General features: G+C 47.2%; 1 protein-coding gene across 1 annotated transcript; it reads left to right on the forward strand.

The window, feature by feature from the left end:
* Positions 1-6,244: 6,244 nt before the first annotated feature.
* On the forward strand, positions 6,245-22,346 carry NUCB1 (nucleobindin 1). The gene is made up of 14 exons (XM_063137411.1): positions 6,245-6,342; positions 7,247-7,373; positions 8,514-8,621; positions 9,883-10,015; positions 11,599-11,702; positions 13,367-13,552; positions 13,663-13,753; positions 16,501-16,559; positions 16,827-16,919; positions 18,161-18,250; positions 19,382-19,552; positions 20,838-20,952; positions 21,985-22,104; positions 22,137-22,346. The coding sequence occupies exons 2-13, from the start codon at positions 7,266-7,268 to the stop codon at positions 22,083-22,085; spliced, it is 1,359 nt and encodes a 452-aa protein (XP_062993481.1). The 5' UTR covers positions 6,245-6,342; positions 7,247-7,265; the 3' UTR covers positions 22,086-22,104; positions 22,137-22,346.
* Positions 22,347-24,292: the final 1,946 nt, after the last annotated feature.

Below are 24,292 nucleotides of genomic sequence, written 5' to 3' on the forward strand. Positions count from 1 at the left end.
CCAGGTATGCATTTTCCCCGCAGCATGGAGGGGAAAGTGTGCATTCCAATGAGCGGCAGATACATGTACGACTAGGCCTGCAAATGTCTCCCGAATGTGCATAAGATGATGATGATGATTACCTTTATATACTGCCCCATAGCCGAAGCTCTCTGGGCGGTTTACAAAGATTAGATTAAAAAGACTGAACATTAAAAATCAATATACAAAATTTATTGTTTATTTATTTATTGCATTTTTATACCCGCCCAATAGCTGAAGCTCCCTGGGCGGTTCACAATTTACAAACAAAAGAATAAAAACAGCTAACATTTAAAACAAATTTTAAACACTCACCCAGGCCAAAGCTCGTTTTGGAGTCAGTTAAAACTCAACATATGCTGTTAAATGCCTGGGAGAAAAGTAAAGTCTCAACCTGGCGCCGAAAAGATAACAATGTTGGCAACAGGCGGGCCTCATCAGGGAGATTGTTCCTTAATTGGGGGGGCCACCACAGAAAAGGTCCTCTCCCTTGTTGCTGTTCTCTGAACTTCCGTCAGAGTAGGCACCCGGAGGAGGACCTTAGATGTTGAGCGTAGTGTACGGGTAGGTTCACGTCGGGAGAGGCGTTCCATCAGGTATTGTGGTCCCAAGCCATGTAAGGCTGTATAGGTTAAAACCAGCACCTTGAATCGGGCTCGGAAACGTACAGGCAGCCAATGCAAGCAGGCTCGAGTCGGTCTTAGGTGTTCGAACCTTCGGTTCCCTGTTATCAATCTGGACACTGCATTTTGCACAAGCTGCAGCTTCTGAACCGTCTTCAAAGGCAGCCCCATGTAGAGTGCATTACAGTAACCTAACTTGGAGGTTACCAGAGCGTAGACGACTGAAGCCAGATTCTAGGGAGTACAAGAAACACCACATTCGTACTAGCGGATGTAAGAGGAATCAACTGTGGGGTTCGGTGTTAAAGGGCCTACATATGTGCACGTATAGGAATGTGAAAATATATCGCCTAAAACATATAATGCATAGATGCAGAGTTGGCAACTATGAGAGCATACAATTGCCTTCCTCTGTTTGGATAAAAGTGGGTGTGTATTTGGGCCAAAAAGCATCTGAGCATATGTGTGAGAAAAGCAAAAACATCTATATGAAAAGTTTGAGTGTGCGAACAGTTGTGTGTGAGTCCACGTGTCATCTACGGAAGCATCACTGGTTCATGTACAAGCTACTGTATGTAAGGATAATACATCACAAAACAATGCAGAATTGGCAAGTCCAACGTTAACAGTGTCCAGGAGATGCCCATGTGAATTATTTGAAATCACTGTAGTGCTTAAAAATAAAACATCCAGAACTATCTATCTACATCCTCTGTCCATCCAACTATCAGCTCTTCTTTTGTCTGCCCTTTCTTTACCTTCAACTCATCTATTTCTTGCCTGTCAAGTCACTTATCCTTTCATCACTTGTTGACCCAGGTACAGTGGTAACTGTTGAAGTGCAGGCACCCATCATAACAATCCCTACAGCAATGCTCCAAAGGAGAGTCCAAAATGCAGGCAGCTCTGTTAATCTCTATCTAGCTATCGATCGATCAATCGTGTGTATTAGGTAATACAAAATACCCAATTTATTAGGATCACAAAATACCCAATTTATTAGGAATCACCTGATATTCATAAAATAGTGAACGGGCAAAGGGCAGTGTGGTGTCTAGCATGTTCGAATTTGGCTGGAGAGATCTGAGTTTGTTTGAGAAAGGGAAAGAGGAGGACATAACATGTCCCCCCAAACAGCATAAGACCACCAGCTGAACGTTTTCAAGGAGTTTCTTTTCCCAGCACCAGGGAGAAAATTCATTTCCCCACAGCTTCTACGAGGATTGCAGCTAAGCTCAGAGGGAGCAAAGGAGTCTAAGGGGTGGCAGATGATCCCTGCTAACAATAACGTTCCTGCATTTTCCACCCTCTCAGCCCTTAGTTCTGCTACACCACCGTATATACTACATCACTCCATAAGCTGCTTGTCTGCCCGCCTGTCCGGCCACACCTTGTCAAGTATGGCTATACCTTCTTCCCTATATACTGCTCCTCCTCCTTTGGCCACATAACTGTTTTGCTGATCAGGCCAAAAGGCCCACCAACCCAAGTATTTTGTCCCAACAGCAGCCAGGCAAAGAGTACCTCCATAGGCTCACGAACAGGGTCTTAAGCTGATGGGCTTCTTCTGTTGTTCTTCTCCCCATCATCTGATATTCAGAGGTACACTGCCTCTGAACGTGGAAGTTCCATAGCTATCATGGTTAATAGTCATTAATCTGCTTATTTTCAGTGAGTTTATCTAACTGCTCAGGCTTTCCCTAGTTAATGCTAACAAGAAAAACATTTACTTCCAATCTTGGGGTGGGTGTGTTTCTCCACGGCTTTGTGGGCCGCACAGGGAGCGGCCAAGGTCCACATGCGGGCCGTGGGTTGTGCATCCCTGATGAAAAGACATCTAAGTAATTGGCCATTGGCACACAGATCTTGAACTAGTGAATTTTGTAAGTTAAATGAGTTGTTGTGTAAAGTGCTTCCTTTTTTGTCAGTCCCAGTCAGTTTCATGGGGCATGAAATAGAGGAACCCCGAGTTCAAGTGGAAAACATGAAGAATTTTTTTTTTATTTACTTCGTCAATGCTATTCACAATTTTGTAAGCACCTTATCACTTCCCCATGTCTGCAGCTCTCTCATATGCACACAGCCCCCAAACTGAACTGAACTAAACAACAACAACACATCCCCTAGGTGTTCTTCTTTCCATTTGGTATCTTACCTGTTCTGGAGATTTCAGTCTTTTTAACATGCTAATGTCATCGTTCCAACTGAGCATGGTCCAAGGTATTATTTTTTTTACACTCTCTAGGAATCCAAGAAATCTTCTGTTGGTATATGGACTAGCCAGTATTGTGCAAAGGAGCCCTTTCAGACTTTGCAAAGACAGGACAAGCTCTTCGACAGCATCACTGGCGGTAAAGAACAAATTCCCATTTGGGAACTGAGATCGGTAGATCAGTCAGAGTTGAAAACTCGCAACTTTGCTCATGAATGTGTTTTTATTATTATTTAACACAGTGTTTTTCCTCCTCTGTCTCTCTGCAACTGCTTTCAACACTAGTTCCTTTAGCGTTCAGGGCAGGGGTTGCCAAGCAGGTAACCGTTTTGTGATTGGACAATAGGTAACCGTGGCAGTACCAGGCCACAAAAGATTAAAAAGGCATTTCATTCTGGAATGAAGAATTCCAGAATGTATAGACAATGGGATTCACTATCCCTAGTCTAGGGTTCCTGCTTTGACATGATTTGGCTGGTTCCAGCTGGCCTTAAGGAACATCCCATGGGGGCCCTTTTCGTGGGGGGGGGGAGTGGGATGGATTCCAGTTTTACCAATATGCCCAATTTTCTGATTTACTCCGCTTGTCTATTATTTACGGTTTTCCATTTTATTAAATTTATGTACTGCTCTATCCATAAGAAATATATGAGCGGTGAACAAAAGCAAACCCAATATAACACAATGGAAATGAGGGAATACTCAAACTAGCCTTTAAAAATGGTATTGTCCAACTGCACGGTGTTCCCACTATTTTCCTCTCTCCCGGCACCTTTGCCTGTTCGTGGTTGCTCATTCTTTGTCATTCCCTTTTTGCTTCAGATTACTCTGGATCAAATTGTTCTTGTCATCCAATTCCTACTCTGCTGCACCCCCGGTCCTGACCCTCTTGGTCACCCCACTGTAGCGGTGACTTATCCCATTTTTGCCCTTAGCCTCGGTAAACACCCTTCTCTTTATCCAATTCATCCCCCAGGTGCCTATTGTGGTCTGCTTTTTCAATTTAGGGCACAATCCTCTGCATGTTTAGACAGAAAAAAAGGCCTACAACTCCCAACAATCCCAAGCCAGACCTGCTGGTTGGAGAATGCTGGGAATTGTAGGCCTGTCTAAATGCGCACAGGATTGCACTTTTTGTTTTGTTTTGTGTTTAATCCTGCATTTTCAAAATGTAAGTGGCTTACAAAACAATATATACTTTTCTTATGTCAGGGATGCGGGCCTCCAGAAGTCGTTAGACTGCAACTCCCATCATCCATCACTACTGGATATGCTGGCTAGCGCTGATAGAAATTGCAGTCCAACAACTGGAGAGCCACACATTCCCCACTCCTGTATTTTAAGAGTTCTCTGTTCCTTCCAACACAATGGCCTGCAAAGCAAGCGACCCAGTAGGACACCACTCTGAGACTGCAAAAACAGGAGGGGTTGGTTTGGTTCTAATACTTATCTAGGGTGGCCATAAGGGCATACAAAGAGCCCTGCTGGGTCAGACCAAGGGGCCATCTAGTCCAGCACGCTGTCGTACAGTGGCCAACCAGCTGTTGACCAGGGACCCACAAACAGGACACGGTGGAAAAGCACCCTGAGGGCAGTCCTCTATTTGAAGAACCATCAGAGGACAGTCCTCTTTTGAAAGTTGCCTCTATAAGGGGCTGTGCCCAGTCCAAGTCTGATTTACAGCTAATGAACCATAAGAAGGGAGCACAGCAGTGGCCTTGGAGTTGCCCATCAAGTCAGCTCCTGGACACAAGGTTTAGCAGCCATACAGATCACCCGGGTCAGTCTTCCTCACTATGGTGAGAAGTACTGTATTTCTATTTAAATTGTAGTTATTTCTAAATTCACATTTATACATATATATTGGCATATGTGAATGTTATGCAAATCAGTATTCTCTTTTTTTTTTGGTGATGCACTTCCTTTTTGCAGGTTGCGGGGATAAACAATGTGTAAGAGGCCACCGAAATGGATTATATATACCGTATTTCTTCGATTCTAAGACACACTTTTTTTCCATATAAACATCTCTAAAAATGGGGTGCGTCTTAGAATCGCGGGTGCGTTTATTATTTCTTAGAATCAAAGCTTTTTTTCTGTTGGTAGTACTGAAATTAGTGTGCATCTTACAATCGATGGCGTCTTAGAATCAAAGAAATATGGTATATTCCTGGGCTGAGCGTGTGATCAGAGGTGCCGTGCTCCTTCATTCTTAGCGGATCTCTGCCCACCTGAGGAACTATTTTGTACCTGACTCCAGTTGGTGGCCCTTCAGGTTCTAGTAAAATGCAAAGAAGATCTTGCAAGCCTCAAGTCTCACCTCATCTGCTTTAGGACAACCCCTATTTATTAGGGACAGAGGGATTTGGTTGGCCACTGCAGGAACAGAATGTTAGACTAAATGATTCCTTGGTCTGACCCAGAATGGCTCTTCTAGAGTTCCCAGCAATACTGATGTCAGATTTTATATTGTATATGTCAACATTTCTATACAGAATGGCATGGATCTTATGACACAACCTAAACATATTTTGGGGCAGGAGTCCTTTATGGGTGCCTAAAATGGCCACAAATTGCTCCACGAGACTTTGATTAAAGTAGTTGGGAAATATGCAGTGATCACAAGAGATTGAAAATCTCTTAAATAAGTAAATAAAAACACCATCATTGGCTCTTCAGGGAACCTGGGGTCTGTTATTTTTTAATAGTTGTTACCAACTATAGACAGGATGAATTCTAGCCACTTATTATCACAACCTTTTGCTTGGCAAAGATTTCCTCCTGTTCCACGTTTAGAGATCTGTCCCTATTGCATGTCTGCCTGGCTTGTCGCTGTGCAGCAAAGCACAGTTCTGTGGGGAAATTTAAAAAGCAGTCTCCTTTAGGATGCAAATTCCAGAGAGGCAACCTGTTGCAGCAAAAAGAACTAAGTCTTTCGCTGTCTTAAAACCCCATCAAATTCATTGTGGCCTAAGGCTTCGTGGAAAGGAGCCCATGAAGTATTTCTATCCCTGTAATTAATAGTTCTTTTGTGTGTGTTTTTAAATGCACTCTGCCCATGCTCAGAAACATCTTTGCCTTATTATAGTTGATTTCGTGCATGCAAAATAAAGTTGGGGCGGGGCGATCTCTGCCAGAAATGGAACCCCAATGCCTCTCCCCTACGTGCCCCCTGTCGTCTTTTCGGGAAAGCTCTAGAAAGTAAAAAGGGAGGGGAAGGCGTGCTCTGCCCGCAGACGCCACTATCAGGAAAGGGAGAAGTCAAGAGGGGGCGTGGCTCAATATGCAAAGGAGACTAGAATCCATGACGCGGAATGCAGCGCCGGACGTGACAGTGGGGAAGGTGCCGTAGCGAACGAGCCCGAGGCTGGAGGAAAGGGGGCGTGGCTTGGTATGCAGATATAGAGGGAGGAGCTTACGGAGGGACTGAGGAAGCGGAGCTGTGAAGGTGGCGGAAGGTCTGTGCGCACGCTGCGTTGGAGAGAGGTAGGTCGCTCGGTCCGGGAGCCTTTGTTTCAGTGCTAAGGCCAAGCCCCGGAGCCTTTATTTCAATGCTAGGGCCAAGCCCCGCAGCCTACTTAGAGCGCCTGGGCTTCTAGCCCAGTGACGTAGAAAGTAATGTCTTAGAGGTGATGTAGAGGGTGCCCCTGAGCGTGTGCAGAGTACATTTTGCTCTCCGCCGGACCAAGGCCCTCTCTACACTTCTCTGGCAACTAAGGATCAATGTTTCCAGGGCAAAGAATTTATATCAGGTTTTGTGCTCGGATGATAGGTGCTGGGGCTCATGCTTTCTGGTTGGCTGTATTCTCAGACCTGGAGGCCCTGCCCCCCTGATGAGTCTAGCGCTGGGGTAGGCTTCCTGGTGCCCTCCAGTTTGGGACTACCATTCCCAGAATTCCCAACTTGGCCATGCTGGCCTGGGTTGATGGGAGTTGTGCTGGAGGATGTTGGTTTTTGCCTGCTGCTGGCCTTGGGACATAGAAAGGGTGCGGGGGTGCGCTCCATGCACTGGAAGCCCCCCTGCTGCTCAGGTGCAGTGCTGGTCCTTGGTGTTGGCAGTAGATTGCACTGGGTAAGCCCGCCTGTGGCCTGGAGCCTTATCTTTTAATGATGGGGACTTCTGCTGTCACCTTTGTGTGTGGGAGAAAATACTGTTCTTCCCGTATCTTCAGTTGTGTGCTGTGGGCCCTGACTTTCATAGGATTGCCTCCTCGCCAGTGCTTTACTTGTGTACCTGTCTTCGGACATTTCCCATCCTCCTTGGCTGTGTTGCCGTCCTCAGCTGGAGTCCGCTCCAAATTTAAGTCTGTTCCAAGCAGAAATGGCAGGGTTTGTCTCTCCCCACCCCACCCCACACTTATCTCTTACGTTGCTTGTCTTCTCTCTGCAGGCCCCAGGCACACAAAGCAATGCATCTAAGGTGGCTCATAAGCGCTGCCCTGTTAGGGCTGGCAACCTGTGTGCCCATCGAACGGCCCAAGGAGAAACAAGAAGCAGAGGCTCCCCCAGAGCAGCCGGTAAGTGCTGTCGCCCCGTGCCCTTTGTCCTCTGTAACACCATCCTTATAAGTGCCCTTTGGACAGCTCTCTCTACCCACCATGGAAGGGAGCCCAGATTAGACTCTGGCATTGCTGGATCCGGGTGGCATTTTCTGGCTGTATTAATTACAAACTGCCCCAGGGTCGTACCTTAGCCTGGGATCTAATTTGCCTAAACTGGTCATAGTTGGAGACCTTTACAGGGGGGAAAAAGGTTATTTGTTTGTTTCAAGTATCTTTATCCTGCTGCTCAATTAAAAAGGCTCCTGGAGCAACTTTCAAGTAATCAATAAAAACAAGTTAGTCCCTGCTTGCAATCTAAAATGACACAACAGAAAAGGAAAAGGGTTGAAGAGGGGGGAAAGCAAATGGTCTTCCAGTAGGGCTGGTGGAAGCATAACTTTCCATGATGCTAATTAATTGATCAGATATTAGGCTGATGAACATATAATGAATCACCCTTCGGCACCTGGAGTTTTCCTGCTCCCTGAGAGGACTTCCTTCCTCTTTCTTCCTTGCTGCCCATTATGCCTGAATGTTACTTCTGTGTGATGCTGCCTCTCCTCCTTTGTAAGCCATCCTTTCCATAAACCCTTTGACACAGCCCCCAGCTGATAGGAACTTGAGCAAATTAGACCTTGAAGCAGCCAAAACATTTACAGCTTTCCTGGCACACACTTTAACTAAAGATGTAAGTTTAAACTAGGCAATTTAAAACACTTTGTGGTTATTAAAAACAATTAAAATTTAAACAAACAAACTGCGGAGCCAAAAAAAAAATGCTGCTGCTCATGTCAACCGGAAGCCGTCTTTGTATGTAAGCAATTGGTTTAGGAGCTGTGAGCTCCAAGAGGTCTTTCACCCAGTGATCCACATTAGGGGACTTGGTGGCTTTCCAATTCTGCAGTATGATAGCGCTTGGCCCTATGGAACCAGGCTCCAGTACTGCTGACTACTCAGACCCAGCAGCTATGGGGCAGGGGCCTTTCCCCTCCATGGAGATTCCAGGGAGTTGAATCTGGAGATATTCTGCCTTTAAGCACTTAGAGATGACCCTCCCCGCCTCCATTCCTGGCCAGCATCCAGCTGATTTGACTTATTGCTCTTGCTTTGACACAGGACACAGGCCTGTATTACCACCGCTACCTCCAAGAAGTGATCAACGTGTTGGAAACAGACGGACACTTCCGGGAAAAGCTCCAAGCAGCCAATGCTGAGGACATCAAGGTGAGGTGATGTGCGTATTTGGCGATGTGGGATTCTTCCGGTTAACAAAAGCGGATTTTTCCCCTTTGACTGACATCCTGAAAACATTAAGTTTTGGTAGATCGTAAAATTAGGGCTCTCCTGGCTGTCGGACTTGGAGTTTTGTGGTGGTGATGGCTTCCCAAAATAACAATGGATATGGTACTTTTCTGCTCTGTAAGTGGGTGGGAGGGGAATGCTGTTGTATATCTGTGACTGGCTGGCTTAAGGTGAAGCACAAGGGGATGGTGTGCACTTCATAATATGAGTAAATTTGGTGACTTGACCACAATGTTGAACTTGAGCTGGGGACACCTGGTTTCAGTTTCCAAAGCTTATTGTTGGCGTCTCTGACATGCCCACGGACTGCTCATTTGCCACCCATCAGGCTTCTTGCCCCTGATTTTAATTTCGTTACGATTTTAAAAAATATTTTTAACTGGGAGGCTGCAAAGCAAACACCTGCCCTCCAGTGCCCTCTTTATTTGGTTTCAGAAGTGTGGTTTTGTCTTTTGATGCTCAGACTCCCCCACCTCTGCTTTGGACTTAACTTCTTAGGCACGTTCCTTTCTCACCAGTTTGCTGTCTGGGAAACAAGTGTTTTGTGACCGGCTGTGCCCACGCCAGTAGCCATTTTGTGAGGGCTCACAATGCGTGTGTATTTATTGAATGTATTTACTTCATTTCTATACCACCCAATAGCATAGAATCATAGAATCATAGAATAGCAGAGTTGGAAGGGGCCTACAAGGCCATCGAGTCCAACCCCCTGCTCAATGCAGGAATCCACCCTAAAGCATCCCTGACAGATGGTTGTCCAGCTGCCTCTTGAATGCCTCTAGTGTGGGAGAGCCCACAACCTCCCTAGGTAGCTGCCAGAAGCTCTCTGGGCAGTTTGCAACATTTCAAGATTCCAAATGTGCCCACTGACCCCAAAAGATGGGGACTTTGGCTTATTGGATGACCGTGAGCCAATCACTCTCTCAGCCCCACCTACTTCATTGGATTGTTGTGAGGATAAAAAATGGGATGTGGGAACATGACATATAGCAGCTTTCCCCAGTTGGAGGCTTCCAGATGTGCTAGACTACAGCTCCCAGCATGGCTGGCTGGGGCATGCTGGGAATTGTAGTCCAAGCCATCTGGAGGGCGCTGGGTTGGAGAAAGCTGCTGCATTGGGGTTGCTGGATGTCAGGCAGGTTCAAAATCTGACGAATAAACCTCTGCTGTCCTCTTCTTTCAGAGCGGAAAGCTCAGCAAAGAGCTGGACTTCGTCAGCCACCACGTCCGCACCAAACTCGACGAGCTGAAGCGTCAGGAGGTGTCCCGGCTCCGGATGCTTCTGAAGGCCAAAATGGATGCCACCATGGAACAAGGCGAGTTGGGAGGGGAGGGGGTTGAGGGCAAGGTTTTCGAATGCCCCTAAAACAGTCTTCCTCAACCTGGTGTGCTCCAGGTGTTTTGAACGACAACTTCCAGCATTCCTGGCCATTGGCTATGCTAGCTGGGTCTGAGGGAAGCTAAAGTCCAAAACATCTGGAGGGCACCAGGTTGGGGAAGGGTTTTTTTTAGAGAGTTTGGCAACTGGTAACGCTGGAAGCCCCTGGGTCTTGGGTTCTGTTGCTGGGACTGTCACCATATGTCGATAGCAATAGACCTAACCCTGGATTCTACCATAAAGGGTTGAGGATCAGGCCAGATGTTCTGACAACCTTTGAATCATTTTTGTTTTGTAATGTTAGCGAAATCCATCTGTGGTCCCTTTCCACACCCTGTCATGGTGGTGTAATGGGTTGATTCTTATCGGTTACATTTATATCATACACTTGTTTAGATAAAGCCCTAAGACTCTCCTTTCTGGATTAGCCCAAAGGTTGATCTAGTCTAATCTGGCATGGCATGGCAATGTCCCTTACAGCGACTAGCCTGGTGCCCCCAGGATGATGATGATGATGATGATGATTAATAATAATAATAATAATAATAATAATAATAATAATATATCCTGCCTTTCTCCCAAAACTGGGTCTCAAGGCAGCTTTACAAATTAAAACATGTATAGTTAAAACAAATAGAGATATACAAAAATTAAAACAACAATTAAACAAGCCACAGTATTAAAACAGTTAAAAACATTTAAAATATGAATAATTTTAAAAGATCCAGTACATAAACAGCGCATTAACAGAGGTCCAGACTGCTCCCCAAAGGCCTGCTGGAATAAGAAAGTTTTAGCCTACCTCGAGAAACTCACTGGGGAGGGAGCCTGGCAAGGGAGTTCCAGAGCCTCGGGGCAGCCACTGAGAAACCCCTCTCCCGCGTTCCCACCAGGTGTGATGGTGGTGGGACTGAGAGAGGGGCCTCCCCTGAAGGTCTCAGCTTACAGGTAGGGAGAATACGGTCTTTTGGATAACCTGGACCTGAGCAGTATAGGGCTTTATAGGTTATAACCAACACTTTGAATTGAGCTGGGCTTCATCTATAGCAGTGGTTCTCAACCTTCCTAATGCCGCGACCCTTTAATACAGTTCCTCATGTTGTGGTGACCCCCAACCATAACATTATTTTCGTTGCTACTTCATAACTGTAATTTTGCTATTGTTATGAATCGTAATATAAATATCTGATATGCAGGATGTATTTTCATTGTTACAAACTGAACATAATTAAAGCATAGTGATTAATCACAAAAAAAATGCAATTATATATTGTGAAATATTTATTTCTAATTACAAATAAATGACCATCGGAAATATATGTTTTCCGATGGTCTTAGGCGACCCCTGTGAAAGGGTCGTTCGACCCCTAAAGGGGTCGCGACCCACAGGTTGAGAGCCCTGACCTCTGTTCTTGTCCCCAGAATCGAGTAATCTGAACTACGCTGCCTCCAAATACGGACGCTCCGTTTTTGGCTTCAGCTAGGAAACCTTCCCCCCTCCCACCTGCTTCCCCTCCACAGATGTACAGATCGATCACCTGTCTCTGCTGAAGCAGTTTGAGCACCTGGACCCTCAAAACCAGCACACCTTTGAAGCCCGAGACTTGGAGCTGCTCATTCAAGCGGTGCGTCTGGATCTTTCTTCTTGGTTGCTTTCCAAATAGCAAAAACGATGAGCCTGTTTTTTGTGTGTGGCCGGATCCTGTGGTTTATTGCATGGGCTTTAAATATGCGGCCTTCCCCAGCTATCTTGGGCCCACAACTCCCATAATTCCCTGCCCAATCCTGGACAACTCTCTCCATCTTGGGGGGGTGGGCAGGCACCATCCCCGGAGCTGTTACGTTATGGTTTATTTCTATGCCGCCTTTTGGCCAAAAGGCTCCCGAAGCAGCTCACAAAAAATACACAAATACGATGTTCAGACAATACGCTAGAAATATCACAACAGCTATTTAGAACGAAAGTCAAAACAAAAAGCCCTGAAAACTGAACACGCTGTGTTCACATCAAAAGCGAAAAACCATCGGCAAGAATGCCAGGGGAGAGTTAGAATAATCCACGGCTCTATATAAGGTGTTTGAGGCAGGGGGATGGAGCAGAGCAGATAAGAAGAAGAAAATGCCTTGGTTGGAATAGCATCTCCCCCTTGAAGCGCTGCTGTTCCAGCCTCTGACCACCTCCAAAGGACGGTGTACCTGTGCAGAGGAGCCTTGCCTGCCAGAGCACCGAAAAGGCGGCAGGCTGAGATCATCTGCTCCCCCTCGCCAGAGGGCAATGGAAGACTTAACTGGGGGGAATGGGCCTGTCAGCCCTTGTGTATGGCGCTTTCTTCAGTTCCAAGCCTTTCGCATACTTTTATCTTGTATGGAGTTGCAGCAACAGCCCTGTAAGGTAGATCAGTATTATGGTCTCCTTATTGCAGAAGGGGCCAGGATTGAGAGAGAGGCTTGCTGAAGGCTACCTTGTGGCTACATGGCCAAGTGGAGATTCGCACCTCTTGATTCATCACCCTGCCGTTGCGCAGGGCCTGGCGCGACGGCTTTAGCAGAGCACTGCCATCTTAGCAGCCTAGAGCGGACACGGCTGTGAGACGGGGGCTCTCTGGGATTCTTGGGGAGGGGAGCGAGAATGTAGGGCTCAGAGTCAGGCAATCTCTGTATGTCGGAAATGGGCATGTCAGGAAGATGGCATGGCTAGAAGCCTTTCTTCCCCCCCCGACCTGCTGGTTTACAGCATGCAAGGAGGTTTTTCTTCTGCAAGGGAGCGTTCAAGGATAGGAACTGCTGCCGTCAGTCTGACGTGGTACAGCCCCGACAGAAGTTTTGCCGACTCACAAAAACTTCTCCCTTGTCACTTAGCGGGCTGGGGCATTATGGGAGTTGTAGCCAGTGTGGTGTAGCAGCTAAAGTGTTGGACTGGGAGTCAGGGGGTCTGGGTTCTAATCCCCACTTGGCCATGGAAACCCAGTGGGTGACTTTGTGCCTGTCACAGAGACTCTCAGCTCAGCCTACCTCACAGGGTTGTTGTTGTGAGGATAAAATGGAGAGGATGATGATTATATATTGGGTTCCTTGGAGGAAAAAAGGCAGGATATAAATGCAATAAATAAATAATAAATAAAATAAAAATCTGGAGGGCACCAGGTTGAAGGCTGCTTTGTAGTGATGGGCAACAAGTCCATTTAAGAAGCTGGCCTTCCCCAGCCCACAGTTTGAGAAGTCCTGGCATAGTGGGGGCTGTTCCGCCTCACGTTTCTAGCAATGGCATCCCTCTGCCTTCCCCTTGCAGGCCACCAAGGATCTGGAGAATTATGACGCGGCTCACCACGAGGAGTTCAAGCGCTACGAGATGATGAAGGAGCATGAGCGTCGGGAGTACCTGAAATCTCTGGACGAGGAGAAGCGGCGCGAGGAGGAAGCCCATTTTGAGGAGCTCAAGAAGAAGCACAAGGAGCACCCCAAGGTCAACGTCCCGGTAGGGGAGCCTCCCTTTTGCTTTTGGCTTGTCTCTGCCCGGGAAATGTCCCTTTGGCTTCTTGGGATTACCTCACGTGTACTCCACCTCCTTCCCCCCCCCCAATGCAGGGCAGCCGCGATCAACTCAAGGAAGTCTGGCAGGAGACTGATGGCTTGGACCCCAATGAATTCAACCCCAAGACTTTCTTCAAATTACATGGTAAGGAAGGGGGAATGTGGCCCGCAGAGGTGCCCTGTCTGACCCATGGAGGTCTCCATCCCCCGTCCCTCCCACTCTCCACCGGGACTCTGCCACGAGACAGGCTCTGAACACCAGACCCGGCGACTGCTCCCTGCTCAAGCCAAGCACCACCGCTTGATACGCCTGAGGCAAGGGACAAAACCCACCTTCCTCCAAACTTTATGTGGAGAAAGTGGTTTAAATGGAGAAGGATTTTAATATATAAAATAAAATACTGTGAGTTATATATGTGCTGAGGTGAATGATAGTCAGAGTGGGTGTTAAATGAGTAAACTTTAGATGAGAAATACCAAACAGACACGTGGGATTTTTGTGGTAGTTTAAAAACAAAACAATCAAAATTTAATTTCAAAAGTACACAAGCTTTGTTTCAAATAAACCATTTAAAAACCTTTTTGAAACATTTCATACTATCCTTTCACTCATTCACATACGCGCTTTCCTTTTTCTCACACAATCACTCTTGAACTTTCTTTATTATCAGTATTGATTAATATACATCAACTATGTGCACACCACACTCCAAAGACACCACTCTCTACACTGACCCTCAAATTTCCCAGAACTTAAGTACTCTAAACACAGAGAGCACTAAAGACTCTTAAGAGTACCTAACAAGTCCCCCACAATCCCCTCAGTCATTCCCTTACATATCACTCCTCCCCCTCCCAAGACATACTAACTCCGCCCACTCTGGCCAACATTCTAAAACCCACAGACTTACAAACTGCAGACATACCTTTGGGAACTGACTTGTGGGGTGTAACGCCACAGACTCACCTTTGCGCACTGCTGCAAAGGGTGAAGCATCTCCACCGTCATTCCTCCATGGGCCAGCCGAGTGACCCGTCACACCTTGGCCCGCTTGGATGGCACATGAAGGAGGGATCTGACTTGGCTGATGCCTCCAAGTCCCTCTCTTCGTGCAGAGAGCAGTATGGAGCACTGTGCCTCTCTCTATATGGAAAAGGGTAAAGCAGTGTGTGTGTATGATGTTGATGCAGGGGGTGTGGCTTCAGGATGGAGCCCTCGCCCTCTGATGGTATCTGACCTTCTGGATTGGTCCGGGGGGACAATTTGGGGGCCCAGATTGAAGAAGGTTCCTCCCTCCCCAGTCCTAAGGCATGTGAACTCCGGAATGTCTTCTCACTGGTCTAATAGGCACGTAATCCCTTATATGCCAGAGGCTATTGCCTGTGTAACTGACAGTGGCTGCGTTCTGACATAAGGATAAGCCAGAGTTGCTGAGAATTCTGGCTTGTGGTTTATGAGTAGCCTGCTCATGTACACTGCCAGATTGCCTCCCAGCTAAAATAAGCCCTGATCCTGTCTTGTTGTTCCCCTAATAAACCAGGAATGGGAAACCCCTGGGTTCAGGACTGGGAGATATCCGTGGTTTCAGGGCTCTTTAGTGGAGCAAAAAGATGAGTAAGGGAAGAGGAATCACGACAGAGGTGTTTAAAATCAGGCATGGTGTGGAGAGAAAACGGGTAGGGAGAAAGTTTTCTTCCTTCTCACATGATACTGGACTGCAGGGTCTCATCCCTGAAAGTTCAACGGTGGGAGATTCAGGATAGACAAAAGGATGTATTTCTTACACAATGCTTGGTTAAATGATAGAATTCGCTACCACAAGATGTAGCGAAGGCCACCAACTTGGATGACTTTAAACAATTGTTAGACAAAGTCCTGAAAGATGACGCTGTCCATGGCTGCTAGTGCTGATGGCTGTAGATCACCTCCAGATTCAGAGGCAGTATGCGTTTCATAGAATCGTAGAACGTTAGAGTTGGAAGGGGCCTACAAGGCCATTGAATCCAACCCCCTGCTAATGCAGGAATCCACCCTAAAGCGTCCCAGACAGGTGGTTGTCCAGCTGCCTCTCGAAGGCCTCTAGGGTGGTAGAGCCCGCAACCTCCCTAGGTCACAGATTCCATTGTCATACTGCTCGAACAGTCAGGAAGTTTTTCCTGATGTCCTGCCGGAACCTGGCTTCCTGTAACTTGAGTCCATTATTCCGTGTCCTGCACTCTGGGAGGATTGAGAAGAGATCCCGGCCCCCCTCTGTGTGATAACCTTTCAAGTACTTGAAGAGTGCGATCATGTCTCCCCTCATTTGTATACGAGTTGCTTGGGAGCAGGAGCGGGAGGATGCTATTGCCCTCGTACTCTTCTTGCGGGCTTCGCACAAGGGCATCTGGTTGGCCACTGTGTGAACCGACTGCTGGAGTAGATGGATCCTTGGTCTGATCCAGCATGGCGCTTCTTATGTTCTTACCTCTGTATGAATGGAGTGCTGGATTAGATAGGCGTTTAGTCTGATCCAGCCCAACTCAGAATTATCAGCAGTTCTGGTTTATCATTGCGTCTTGGACAAGTTCTGCATTCAGCATATTCTGCAGGAACAAAACAAGTCAGTGCTGATTACAACATAGCTGGGGCTTTATGGGAGTTGTAGTCCGACACATCCTGGAGCGCACCAGGTTGGGGAAAGGTGATTCTACAACTACCCCTTAATTCCCAACTCTCCATGACCAGTCATGTTCTCTCCATTTTACAGATTGTGGGCTGGGATCTAAAGTCATAGAGGCTGTGGTCGTATCGACTCCACACTACTCTGGGAATCTTTAAGCATGTATACGACTGCACTGCTAAGTGTTCTTTGTAGCTGTCCCTGTTACTCAATCTTCCCTTCTTTTTTTCAGACACCAACAGCGATGGAGTTCTAGATGAGCAAGAGTTAGAGGCTCTCTTCACGAAGGAGGTAAAGTTCTTGGCCTGCTTCTCATGGATATTTGGGGCTGTGCTGCGCTAGAACACAAATTGCGGTGGAGTGAGAGGGGGGGATACTCACGGGCTTGAATACTCCTTCATACCATTTGTTTGTTTTTAAATGCACAGAAAGCTAGCATGTTAAGGCACATGGCGAGAGCGCCTGTGAGGCACTTTCAAATGCCAGATGTGTCCACCGTAAGTCAGAGGGGAGAGAAAAGTAATAGGAGTTTTTCAAGCCTTGATCCCGTCCTTACAGCTGGAGAAGGTCTACGACCCCCGTAATGAGGAGGATGATATGCTAGAAATGGAGGAGGAACGGCTCCGGATGCGGGAACACGTCATGACCAATGTGAGTGTGTGGGATGGGGTTAGGGTTGCCATATTCTGGATCCACAAAACCGGGACAATTTTCTTTTGAGGGGGAAAAAACTGAGAAATATGTAAAGGTCTAGGGAAAGAAGAAAGCTCTCTAAGCTTTAGTTACCTAACACTGCAATCCTGCGTGTGTCTACTTCGAAACAAATCCTATTAAGTTAAACAGGACTTATTCCCAGGTAAGTATGCATAGGATTGCAGCGTAAAGCACTTAAGCACCTGCAAATAAATAATAGGCAAAGAACAGTTTAAGCAAACAAACAGTGAAAAATTACACTAAATTACGTTTCTCCACTAGTTCTCAAAAGCTAGAGGAGACTTCAATATGAAGACTTACACTCCACTGAGCAGGCTCAAGGCACCATTTCGGAGGTTGGAATTTCTCTGGCTGGCTGGAACAGAATTCCGGGATTTTTGACTGACTGGCCGGGACATTTTGGAAATGCTTGGAAACAGTGACATTCCCGGTTTTCCGGGACGTATGGGAACCCTAGATGGGGTGAGGTGGTGATGGCATTTCCCCCCCACCCCCAAGTTGGAGCAGGCAAAAGAGGAGAGGACCCTGGGATGGGGGAGGGTTAGGTGTGTGGTATTTTCTTTTCAAAAGAGATGATGGTAAAAGGATCCAGAGAGCTGATGTTGTGCAGCAGCCAAGAAGATGACAGGCCCTCAGTTTAAGTCTCCCTCTCTGCCCTGAACTCGCTGTGGGGTCTCTCAGCCAACCCGCTATCAGCAGAATGGGGATAATCATGCTGACCTACCACACAGGCTTGTTGTAAGAATCTATATAAGAATACAGTAGTGTAAGGCTTATTACTTGAGATCTACCAGACTGATATTGCACGTGTGTGTGTTTTTAAAACTGAAGCTTGAGCTGTGTAGACAGGCGGAAAATTTTTAAAGCTCAAAAAGTTTCAAATCTCCAGCTTTACTAGCAAAACAATGTTTATTTGCTCTGCGAAAAACAGTCTCCTATTACTCTACAGTTCGTTGCCTGCTTACTTGCTCCGTGCCAAACAGCACCTGATCTGACATCATGGGGTTTCAACCTCAGACTTAAAGAAATGCTAAAAGATCTTTTTAAAAAGAACGTCTCTTTTTGGTTTCACCTTTGCCTAAATGGGGCTGGGGGTTGAAAATTGCAAGGGGCTTATTGAGGGGGTAACGGAAGGGGATGGTTCCACGGTCGTTTTACAACTTCTTATCCTCCTGCAGGTGGACCTTAATAGGGATCGGCTGGTGACCCTGGATGAGTTTCTCAAATCAACTCAGAAAAAGGAATTTAATGAAGTTGATGGGTGGAAGGTACGTGAGGGGAAGCAGGATTCTAAATGACCCAGTTGGCACATAATGTTAAACCATGGTTTTATTAACCCATGATTTTAACCCATGGTTTGTTGCCCTATCCAAGGTTTGTCTGGCAGACAGTCGAACAAACCATGGTTTGTTTTCTCAACCCCTGGGTTGCTTGTTCCCTCCTCTTTCACTCTCTCCCTCCCTGTATGCCAAATGGAAAATTGTATGTCGAATCTAAACGTTAAAAAATGCAGTTTTAAAATGAAGCATAACTACAAAGCCAATAATGAGGGATGTTAGAATTAGAACCATGCTAAAATCTTTAGTTTGCAGTTCCCTCCCAACAGATGAATCATCTCTGTATTCCAAAAGGAATGACCGATTGATTCTGTTTAGAACTTTTTAGTAGTCCCTTATGATGCTAAACATAATCTTGTGTGCCACCAGTGCCCACCCCACACTTTTATTTTCTTTTTATTGGTGTGGGGAAGGCAAAGATCCTCTCAGCCTTCCATTTTTGCAGAAACGACCTTTTAGAAACTAATTGTACTCTTCAGTGAGGGCTCATTTGGGGCCTTTAGCACTGCGATATCTTGTAAATCAGGGATCTCAGGAGATCCTGGTCTGGTCTTCTGGGGTTCCCAGATGGCCACCATGTTCTCTATCCTTGGCCCCAGCATCTGCCACACCCTCTGCAATTGCTTGGCGGTTTTCCCTTCCATTTTGAAAGGTTGGAATTCCTGGCAGGGAAAGCTTTGAGCTAAAATATGCTGGTATTTTGGCCCCGCCTCTTTTATTTTATTTATTTATTTATTTATTTATTTATTACATTTTTATACCGCCCAATAGCCGAAGCTCTCTGGGCGGTTCTCTTTTGCCTTTTGCTCCGCCCACCACTGGAATCCGGCCCCCGGAATCTTCTCTGAAATGGAATTCAGCCCTCGGGGCCGAAGAGGTTCTGCCCCACTGTTGTAAGATAACTTTTAAAGATCTGCAACGAGGGTCGTATGACCCGCCCCCCCCCATTCCCAAAATGTGTTTTTTCCGGTGAATGAGGCCATGTCATGTGAGTGTAACTCCCAGATTAAGTCACCTTGTACCTGGCGAGCCAGCTTCCTCTCTCACTTCTCTCCCATCCAGACGGTGGAAGAAACACAGGTCTACTCGGAGGCGGAGCTCCAGCGCTTTGAGGCGGAGCTGATGGCCCAGGAGGCGGAGCTAGGCCGACAACAGGAGCACCTCCGCCAGCAGCACCAAGAGCTTCAGCAGCGCCAGGTGGAGCTCGACGCTCAGAAGAAGGAATATCAACAGGTACAGAGCCTTAGGCCAGGCAGCTTTGAGTTGGGTGGCTAACCTGGTGGGGCTGTAAGCCAAAACCCCCAACTGCAGGAGTGCTCACTTTATCAGTGGCCACTTGCTGTGGATCTTAGGCCTCATCTACACCAAGCAGGATACTGCACTATGAAAGTGGTATATAAAAGGCAGGAGCCACACGACTGCTTTATAGCGGCATTGAAGTGCACTGACATCTGTTGGGGCCCATTGACACATGCCGTATACCACTTTCATAAGTGCTATATCCTGCTTGGTGTAGATGAGGCCTTACTGTAGGCCCCATCTCAGGGTAGGTCTCACATTCTGGTTCTTGTTCGTTTGCTGCAGTATATAGCCATAGTTTAGAATGTACAATAGCAAGTAGAAAATGCTAACTTTATTTTATTCAATTTCTATTGCTGAAGCTTTCCGGGCGACATATATAATAAAACCAAGAATGAAATAACCCAGCAATAAAGCATGTTAAGAAGTAGTGCTTTAAAAGCAGCAACAGAAATTCAGCATTCTAAAAGAGCAAAATAAATGCAGTTAAGACACAGAGCAAACAATCTTACGGACGAAAGACAGTGCCGTGGGAGGGAAGGGCATAGGATGCTTCAGATTCCTGGATCCGAGGTTGGAGACACTTCTCTGACCTTGGAGCCGGGAATCTGTGCTCCCCAACCCCTCCCAGCCAGTGTGGAGAGAACTGTACCAGCTGCCTATCCCAAGATCGGAGAATAAACCTTGGAGAGTTAATAAAGGGGCATTCCAGTGGGTGGGGTGGGGACTGGAGAAGCCAGGATACGAGCTATCCCCAGGCCTCTCCAGCCTCCTTCCTTCCCCCTCCGAAGCACCTGAGTTAGACAGGCAAAACCCCATCTAAGTAAAATGCAGAGCAGGAGGTGACGATTGCCTCCCACTCTGCATTTGGATGATCCGTCGTAAGCGTCCAAGTTCAAAGGCTTACGATCATCAAGGGTAGAAGTCATAGGATTGTGCCTTAAAGTTTTTTTAAAATGCAGCCTTAAACGTACTAAAAACAAAGCAAGCAGCAGTGAAGGATTCTTTTAGGAGGTCTGGGAGGATAAAGAGGCCTTTGCCTGGGGCCGATCATTTAACAAAATAGGCACCCGGCAGACCTCTCCAGGGAGGGCATTTCACGCTTCGGGCCTTCTGCAATAAATGAGAGATGCGGAGAGCTAAATGGGAGATGCAGAAGACGGAGAATCAGCAGTGTGTGTGTGTGTTTAGCCTGATGAGTTTCTCCAATTCCCTCCAGGTTGTGCTCCAGATGGAGCAGAGAAAGTCCCAACCACAGGCTGAGCAAGCCCCGCAAGCCGGACCAGGAGGAGAGCTGAAGTTTCAAGCCCAGCCACCTCATGCAGCTCCAGCAGGTAAGAACTGCCAGAGCTCCTGGGCTCTCCAGGAAGGGAAGGGAGTCTCGCCGGACTGCAACTCCCAAGCTTTCCAGGCAATGACCGTGTTGGCTAGGAATGATGGGAGCTGCAGTCCCATACAACTGGAGGGGCACCAGGGTGAGGAAGGCCAAGAATTCCCTGCGCCCCTCTTTTAAATGAGTGCTGTAGTGGAAATCATCATATTCACTAATTACAAACTCCGTTCTCAAGTCCTTCTGTAGCTGAAATGGCCCCATCCGTGTCAAAGTCCCACGGCTTGTGGAAGCACAACGAAAAATGTAATGGGGTGGGTGGAAGCCCCCAAAACAGCCCAGTGAGGACTGGGCTTACTCAGTGGCCAAGGAATACTGGCCGACAGTTGGAAGAGGGGGGGGGAGTCTGGATTGGAAAACCGGGGAGGCAGGGAAATGGAATTTCCCAGCTGGAATCCTGAACAGGAGCACACTATGCTGCAACATTTTGTTGCAGCTCTCACTCGTGCCTCCTCATTTGAGAGCAGCTTTCTCTGACCTGGGTCTCCCCAGATGTTTTGGCTTGCAGCTCTCATCACCCTCAACTGTGGTGGCTGGGCCTGATGGGTGTTGTAGCCCAGACCGTCTGGAGGGACCCAGGTTAGGGAAGGCCATATTTGAGTGGCGGTGTCTACCACAACCACAGTAAACGAGTTACTCTGGAGTACGTTTGTGTATGAAGCTCACTCGGTGACTTTGGGCCAGTTACTGCTTCTCAGCTTAACCTACTTCACAGGGTTGTTTGTGTGGATGAGAGGAGTACGACAACCAATTAATGCAAGATTTTTTAAAAAAGCGGGATATAAATGTAATATTAAATTAAAAACTGTGGAATCATACAGCTGGAGGGGGTGGTCATGTAGGGGGCCACCTATCCCACCCCTTTGCTCAATCGACAGCTAAATCGTCCCCAATTCGTTCTTGGTATCTTCGGGAGGTGAGCGAAGTCTAGGTGATGGAGTTGCCACAAACCTCTTCTCTCTTCTCCTCTTTCCAGATCAGGCCCTTCCACCCCAGTCCATTCCAGAACACGCTCCTGAGCAGAACCAGGTGGAACCTCACCAGAACCAACAGCGTCCCGAAGTTGAGATCCAATAGAATATCTGTGTGTGTGTGTGTGTGTGTGTGTGTGCGTGTGTGTGTGTGCAGCTTATATTTTTCCTTCTCTTACCCTGCAGCCGGAGTGCTTGAAATGACACTCCCCCCCCCCCGGGACAGTGGCTGTGGGGGCCAGTGGGGAATCTCTTACGCTACACAGAACTGCGAGAGGAATCTTAATGTACCCCACCCCGAAGCCCTTCCCTGCCTGTTCCTCCTCTAATCACTCCCCAGCAAACAGGCGAAGTGTTTTTTTTAAAACAATTCTCTCCCCCCCCCCCCCCCCCAGTTCTACTGATCGGGCTTTTGTGCTTCTCTCCAGCCAGAGTGAACCTCCGAGGAATCCCGTGATGGGAACTCTAATGAGGGAGGTGGAAGAGGTCTCCCATTTAGAAGGATCAGCAGGGTGGGGTTGAGAAGAGAGAAGAAACAAGGGACCGACACCGTAACCTCCCCCTGGTATTCTCCGGTTAGTTTATCCGAGGCTTCCTGAAGGCCTCCGAGTAAATAAACTGGGGGTGTGGGGGGGATATGATGTCTCCTAAGTGCAGCATTGTGTGCCCTGACCCCTTGGCCGAATGTGGTTCCTTTATCCTGGGGTTCCAGTGTTGCACTTTTTTTTTTTAATCAACCTTTGAGAGCTGCTGGATGTTGACTTTTGTTTTGGAATAATTAGAGTCATTCTATTTAATAAATCTGTTGAACCCCTTGGTGCCCCAAATTCCTCCTCCTTGCCTTCTAGGTGGCACATCCCGCAGCGCGTGTTTACTGGGAAGTAAGTCCTATTGTGTTCAATAGGGCTTATCCTCTAATACAGCCTTCCTCAACCTGGGGCGCTCCAGATGTGTTGGACTGCATCTCCCAGAATGCCCCAGCCAGCTGGCTGGGGCATTCTGGGAGTTGTAGTCCAACACATCTGGAGCGCCCCAGGTTGAGGAAGGCTGCTCTAATAGAATAATAATAACAATAACAACAACAACAGCTTTATTTCTTACCCGCCTCTCCATTTTGATCGAGACGGGGAACAACAGTAAATATAAAATACATAAAACTGAATTAAAGCATAATATACATTGTTAAAACATCCTAAAAACATTCTAAAAACATCCTAAAATTCCACTGGATAGGCCTGCCGGAAGAGATCAGTCTTGATAGCTTTCTGGAATGCTAATAGACGGTCAAGTTGACGAGTCTCCTCCGGCAGGCCATTCCACAGAACAGAAAGAGACTCTGTTCAGACAACATGCTAAGCCACGGCGGTTAAGGACTTGGCCGAAACATTAATGGCTTAGCATGTCATGTGAACCATTCTCACCGTGGTGGCTACATAACCACGGTTTAAGCATGCTCAGCTATTTGTTGCAAAAGGGTTAACAGCCTCACCATGGCTTAGTTATGTTGTCTGAACAGGCCCAGTGTGTTTAAGGCTGCACGCTCTATGTTGTTTGTTTTTCCTCATTTTACTATCTTGTCGTTGCCTCCCTCAGGCCTAGCAAAGGTGTGATGTTTGGTATAAAACCTCTGGCACAAGGAGATTCTGCGCAGGCCCAGTTTCTCCTGTCCTGGGCAGGTAGCAACCTATCCCCTTGGTTGCAGTGATCTGGGGATAGGAAGACACGCACACACGCACTTGATTCTCCTGCCTTTTTTTGTAAGCTTCCTTGCATTTATTTACAAATTAAATGAATGATTCGTTGCATGAAAAATCAAAACCAGGCAAAAAATGCCATCAAACTTCAACCACTTGACCCACCAGTAGCACAGAAGCAGAGAAAGGTGCTACCGAAAAGCAGCATTGCCCAGTCCCCAAAGCCTTCTATGGGTATCTGAGCAGGGATATTGGACTTCTTTCAGCATTATGACTGAATTCCAGCCCGGAAAAGCTCCCAGGAGCTGCATTCCAATGGTGGGTGTGGACAATGGCAGGGGGGCGGGGCAGGGCGGAGCCAAATACAACAAACACCAGCGTAGTTTAGCTTGAAGCTCTCAGTGCCAATAATGAAGCCTTACGGGGTTTTCCATCTTTTAGAATGGGGGGGAAATGCTCAAAAGCTGGGAAATTGCCAATCATTGGGCAGGGGGTGGCACTCTGGGGAACCCCAGGATCCTGGTCCTGAGGCTCTCCCCTCTGCCATACCTGCCTTCCAGGCCTCCCTGGGCTGCATGTTCTTCAGAGGCAGCGCCGCCCCTGCAGAAACCCTGCTCCC

Source organism: Elgaria multicarinata, chromosome 11 (genome assembly GCF_023053635.1).
Source record: "Elgaria multicarinata webbii isolate HBS135686 ecotype San Diego chromosome 11, rElgMul1.1.pri, whole genome shotgun sequence".
NCBI lineage: Eukaryota > Metazoa > Chordata > Lepidosauria > Squamata > Anguidae > Elgaria > Elgaria multicarinata.

Excerpts from the sequence above, each read along its gene's own strand:
- NUCB1 (XM_063137411.1), top strand. The coding sequence starts at position 7,266 with ATGCATCTAAGGTGGCTCATAAGCGCTGCCCTGTTAGGGCTGGCAACC. Across the intron at positions 13,754-16,500 it reads GACTTTCTTCAAATTACATG|ACACCAACAGCGATGGAGTT; the intron begins GTAAGGAAGGGG and ends TCTTTTTTTCAG. Across the intron at positions 20,953-21,984 it reads ACCTCATGCAGCTCCAGCAG|ATCAGGCCCTTCCACCCCAG; the intron begins GTAAGAACTGCC and ends TCCTCTTTCCAG.